Below are 5,489 nucleotides of genomic sequence, written 5' to 3'. Positions count from 1 at the left end.
GTTGGATGGATGGATGGATAGATAGATAGATAGATAGATAGATGGTTGGATGGATGGATGGATGGATGGATAGGTAGGTAGGATGGATGGATAGGTAGGTAGGATGGATGGATGGATGGATGAGTAGATAGATGGATAGATAGATAGATGAGTAGATGGATGGTTGGATGGATGGATGGATAGGTAGGTAGGATGGATGGATGGATGGATAGATAGATGAGTAGATGGATGGTTGGATGGATGGATGGATGGATAGATGAGTAGATGGTTGGATGGATGGATAGGTAGGTAGGATGGATGGATGGATGGATGGATGGATAAGATAAATGTGAGTTTGGTCATGCCCTAAAAATACTTTTCTTCCCACCTACCTTTAAGCTTCTAACCATGTCACATATACTCTGGTCCAGCACTACTACAATCTAGACATTCAATCAATTTCCTCGCCTTCTTCCCATTAGGGGTCGCCGGCGTATCGTGATCCGCATTATTGATTTGGCACAGTTTTTACGCCAGATGCCCTTCATGACACAAAACCCTCCCTATTTTTATCCGGGCTTGGGACCGGCACTACAATGCACTGGTTTGTGCATCTAGCAGCTAGGTACCTATAGAACAATTCAGTGTCTCCAATTAGCCTAGCTGCATGTTTTTGGACTGTGGAAGGAAACTACACTACAATCTAGACATTGACTTTTGTTAAAACAAAAACTCAACATACATGTTTTTTTATTTTGCTGGCATTATGTTACAGCCACATATGATCAATATTAAAAAGTGTGGAAGTGTAAACAATGCAGCAACAATGTGAAAAAACAACTTTACATTTCATTTACAGGTGAAAGAACTGTAGCCGCTGACCAGATAATTCATATGTCGTTCCACAGGTCTGCTTTGTCCACCTGGCAGAGCAGATTGTTCCCCATATACATTAACCTTATACTGAGTTTGTCATCATAAAAGTCAGTTGCAGCCATCCTCCACGTTGACTAACAACCAAGCCACGGGTCTTGTCTGTTTGTCTTGGAGATGAAGGCGAGTTTGCGAGCCATTTCCATGTTGTAGATTCTCTTGCAGTTTTCGTAGTTCTCCCTCTGCCTGCGCCGGCACGGCTTCTCATAGTAGCGTCCACGCTTTACCGTCTCAATGACTCCATCCAGTGATAACACTCTGAGGTGGGACACAAAAATGGACATAGTGGTGTTAAAAAAAATAGCAGTCCAACACCATTAACTTGATAAATCAAAGTTTTTAGTAGAAATGCTATTTCTACATAGCAAAAATTTACTTGAAAGTGTAGCAGAGTAATGAAAACAAAACAAACCCAACAATTAGGACATGCATGCCACTCATTCTGAGTAATTGAAGCATTGATTGAAAGGGGGTTGTTCAAAATAATAGCAGTGAGGAGTTCAATTGGTGAAATCATTCATTCTGCAGAAGAACGGGTGTCAATTTTGGCCCTTATTTAAGGTAGGATGGTGGCAAATGTTGCACAGGTTGGTCATAGCGCGTTTCCTTCTGAAATACTGGGTAAAATGGGTTGTTCCAGACATTGTTCTGATGAACAGCATACTTTGATTAAAAAGTTGATTTTAGAGGGAAAAAACATACAGAGAAGTGCAGCGAATGATAGGCTGCTCAGCTAAAATGATCTCAAATGACTTAAAGTGACAACCAAAAGCTGAAAGATGCAGAAGGAAGCGTGGAACTACTGTTTGAATGGATCAAAGAATAGCCAGAATGGCAAATACTCAGCCAGTGATCACCACCAGAAAGATCAAGGAACATCTGAAGTTACCAGTGAGTACAGAAGATGATTAAATGAAGCCAATTTACCAGCAAGAACTCCTTGCAAAGTCCCGTTGTTAAGAAAAAGACGTCCTGAAGGGGTTCAAATTTCCCAAGGAACACATTGACTGGTCCAAAGAGAAATGGCTCAACATTTTGTGGACTGGTGAAAGCAAAATTGTTCTTTTTGGGTCTAGTGACCATAGACAGTATGTCAGACGACCATCGAGCACTGAATTCAAGCCAAAGTTCACTGTGAAGACAGTAAAGCACGGTGGTACAAAACTATGATATGAGGATGTTTTTCATACCATGGTGTTACGTCTATTTATCACATACGAGGGATCATGGATCAATTTAAATATATCAGAATACTTGAGATGATCATGTTGCCCTATGAAGAAGAAGAAATGTCCTTAAAATGGGTTTCAACATGACAATGACCCAAAACATCTTGGTTACAGACAAACAAGATTGAGGTAATAGAGTGGCCAGCACAATCCCCTGACTTCAATCTCATAGAGAACTTGTGGGCTGAAATCTGAAACGTGTTTTTTTGAGGCAAAACCCAAAATTGCAGAAGAACTGTGGAATGTCGTCTAATCATCCTGGACTGGAATACCTGTTCAGAGGTGCCAGAAGTTGACCGACTCCATGCAACACAGATCTCAGAAACAATTGTTCTGCCACTAAATATTCGTTCAGTAATTGAAAGTAAAGTGAAACCTCAAAAAAATTTTCATGTTATAGATTATTTTTTTGAGTTTTTAAAGAAAAATGCTGCACTACTATTATTTTGAACAGCCTAATATTCATTTTTCTTAATTTTCTGTAAAGGATTAACACAAACTGGCAAAATGTTGTTAATGTTTTGATTTAGAATTAAAAGTGTAGTATTTTCAGTGCATTTGCATTTATGGAAATAAAAGTTATTATAATGATTTTGTGCTTTATTCACTTTTTTAAAATCACTGCTATTTTTTTGAACACTACTGTAAGTAAGGCATTTGGTTTACTTACTAATTATACTTATCAGCCATAACATTAAAACCACCTCCTTGTTTCTACACTCACTGTCCATGTTACCATATAGAAGCACTTTGTAGTTCTACAATTACTGACTGTAGTCCATCTGTTTCTCTACATACTTTTTTAGCCTGCTTTCATGCTGTTCTTCAATGGTCAGGACCCCCACAGAGCAGGTATTATTTAAGTAGTGGGTCATTCTCAGCACTGCAGTGACACTGACATGGTGGTGGTGTGTTAGTGTGTGTTGTGCTGGTATGAGTGGATCAGACACAGCAGCGCTGCTGGAGTTTTTAAATACCGTGTCCACTCACTGACCACTCTATTAGACACTCCTACCTATTTGGTCCACCTTGTAGATGTAAAGTCAGAGACGATCGCTCATCTATTGATGCTGTTTGAGTTGGTCATCTTCTAGACCTTCATCAGTGGTCACAGGACGCTGCCCACGGAGCGCTGTTGGCTGGATATTTTTGGTTGGTGGACTATTCTCAGTCCAGCAGTGACAGTGAGGTGTTTAAAAACTCCAGCAGCACTGCTGTGTCTTATCCACTCATACCAGCACAACACACACTAACACACCACCACCATGTCGGTGTCACTGCAGTCCTGAGAATGATCCACCACCTAAATAATATCTGCTCTGTAGTGGTCTTGGGAGAGTCCTGACCATTGAAGAACAGCATGAAAGGGGGCTAACAAAGTATGCAGAGAAACAGATGGACTACAGTCAGTAATTGTAGAGCTACAAAGTGCTTCTATATGGTAAGTGGAGCTGATAAAATGGACAGTGAGTGTAGAAACAAGGAGGTGGTTTTAATGTTATGGTTGATCGGTGTATACAGTTTTACAGGACCATGGAACACATTAACAGGTTTCCCCATACATCCTTATGGGAAAAAATACCTTGAAACTCAACACCACTCCCAGAACCAATTAACGTTGAATTTTAAGGTACCACTGTAATATAAAATTGTAGTGTATATTGTAGATTGCAGTAAATATTGTATCTTGTTTATGTAAGCCCTTACATTTAAAAAAGACATTTAAAACATGTCATTTTCTTCTGCTTGCTTGAGTTTTAAATTACTGCTAAGAAATAAAGTTACTTATACATGGAATAGTAAGAGTTATCTTATTTAAATATTTTAAGAAGATGTAGCTGTAATCTGCTCCTTTCTATCCTGTGTTTATAGAGTATTACTATAATTAGCATTTTTACAGTCGATTAATAGAATTTTATACTATACAACCCTAAATCAGAAAGTTGGGACAGTATGGAAAATGCAAATAAATTAAAAAAACACAGTGTTCCTTACATTTACTTTGACTTTATTTAATTGCAGACAGGATGAACCTGAGATATTTCATGTTTTGTCTGCTCAACTTTCAGGCCTGCAACACATTCCAAAAAAAGTTGGGACGGGGGCAATTTAGGGCTAGTAATGAGGTAAAAAAACTAAATAATGATGTGACTCCAAACAGGTGATTGTAATCATGGTTCGGTACAAAAGCAGCATCCAGGTAAGGCCGAGTCTTTGATGAGCAAAGATGATCCAGTTTGTCAACAAATGTGTGTGAAAATTATTGAAATGTTTACAAACAATGTAGCTCACAGAAAGATTGGAAAGGATTTGCATATTTCTCCCTCTACAGTGCATAAGATCATGAAACGATTCAAGGAATCGGGAGGAATTTTAGTGCTTAGAGGCCAAGGCCGCAAGCTTAAGCTGAACACCTGTGATCTTCGATCCCTCAGACGGCACTGCATCAAAAACCGCCACTCAACAATAGCTGATATAACCACATGGGTGAGGTATTACCACAAGGGCAAACCTTTATCAAGCACTACAACACAAAAAAGAGTTACATGCACAAATGCCACTTAAAAACTTTACTGTGCAAAAAAAGAAGCCTTATGTTAACCATGTCCAGAAGCGGCGTCGACTTCTCTGGGCTCGGAGGCATCTAGGATGGACCATCACACAGTGGAACGTTTTAATATTCGCATTTTCCATGCTGCCCCAACTTTTTCTGATTCTGGGTGGTATTAGTCATACAATTTTAGGGTAATTATAGCGACACAGAGTACACAGTTTTGGGCTAATTATCAGTTTTATTGACATTATTATTATTAATACAAAATGTAATTAAAACATTATGAAAGAGGATGCTGCACGGAATACAGTGACCTTACATCTGCTGACCTTGCACAGAAAACATGCTCGCCACACCGTCAATTCTCAAGCCAAATTCATCAATAAAAAAATAAAATAAAATAAATATAAGTAATAAATACCTGTTCAGAGCTTTATATGCAGCATCAACGTTTCCATCCTGAACCATCACGGTCCGCGCTACGAAGCGAAGATGGTTTGCCATTTTCACCCAGTGCTCTGTAAAACTAGCTCGGATGGAAACAAGCAGCAGGTAAAGGTTCCTACGCTAACGCAAGCTAAACGCTAAACGACTTGTTTTGCTGATTTCTCTTAGCTTGTGATTAGGACATAATAAAGTTGGTCTTTTAGACACGGTGGGTCCGGAGCCTACTCAGAAACACTGTGCTTAGTGGGAATACAGTGAAAAATAAGTGGACTACCACCTGTGTTGGTATTAAATAAACAATCATTTTATATATCCACTTCAAACTTACATACAAACTTGTGGCTAAG

The 5,489-nt window shown here is 39.1% G+C and overlaps 1 protein-coding gene across 1 annotated transcript; it reads right to left on the bottom strand.

The window, feature by feature from the left end:
- Positions 1-712: 712 nt before the first annotated feature.
- Positions 713-5,489, bottom strand: mrps21 (mitochondrial ribosomal protein S21). Its single transcript, XM_062990073.1, has 3 exons — positions 5,471-5,489; positions 5,117-5,221; positions 713-1,170 (listed from the first exon to the last, which is right to left on the bottom strand). The coding sequence occupies exons 2-3, from the start codon at positions 5,197-5,199 to the stop codon at positions 990-992; spliced, it is 264 nt and encodes an 87-aa protein (XP_062846143.1). The 5' UTR covers positions 5,200-5,221; positions 5,471-5,489; the 3' UTR covers positions 713-989.

This window comes from Trichomycterus rosablanca, chromosome 2 (genome assembly GCF_030014385.1).
Source record: "Trichomycterus rosablanca isolate fTriRos1 chromosome 2, fTriRos1.hap1, whole genome shotgun sequence".
NCBI lineage: Eukaryota > Metazoa > Chordata > Actinopteri > Siluriformes > Trichomycteridae > Trichomycterus > Trichomycterus rosablanca.
This window is presented reverse-complemented; position numbering and strand designations above follow the sequence as displayed.

Bases quoted from the DNA above. Each gene is read 5' to 3' on its own strand.
- mrps21 (XM_062990073.1), bottom strand. From the start codon at position 5,199: ATGGCAAACCATCTTCGCTTCGTAGCGCGGACCGTGATGGTTCAGGAT. The intron at 1,171-5,116 runs GTATTTATTACT...GTCCCACCTCAG, and splicing joins GCATATAAAGCTCTGAACAG to AGTGTTATCACTGGATGGAG.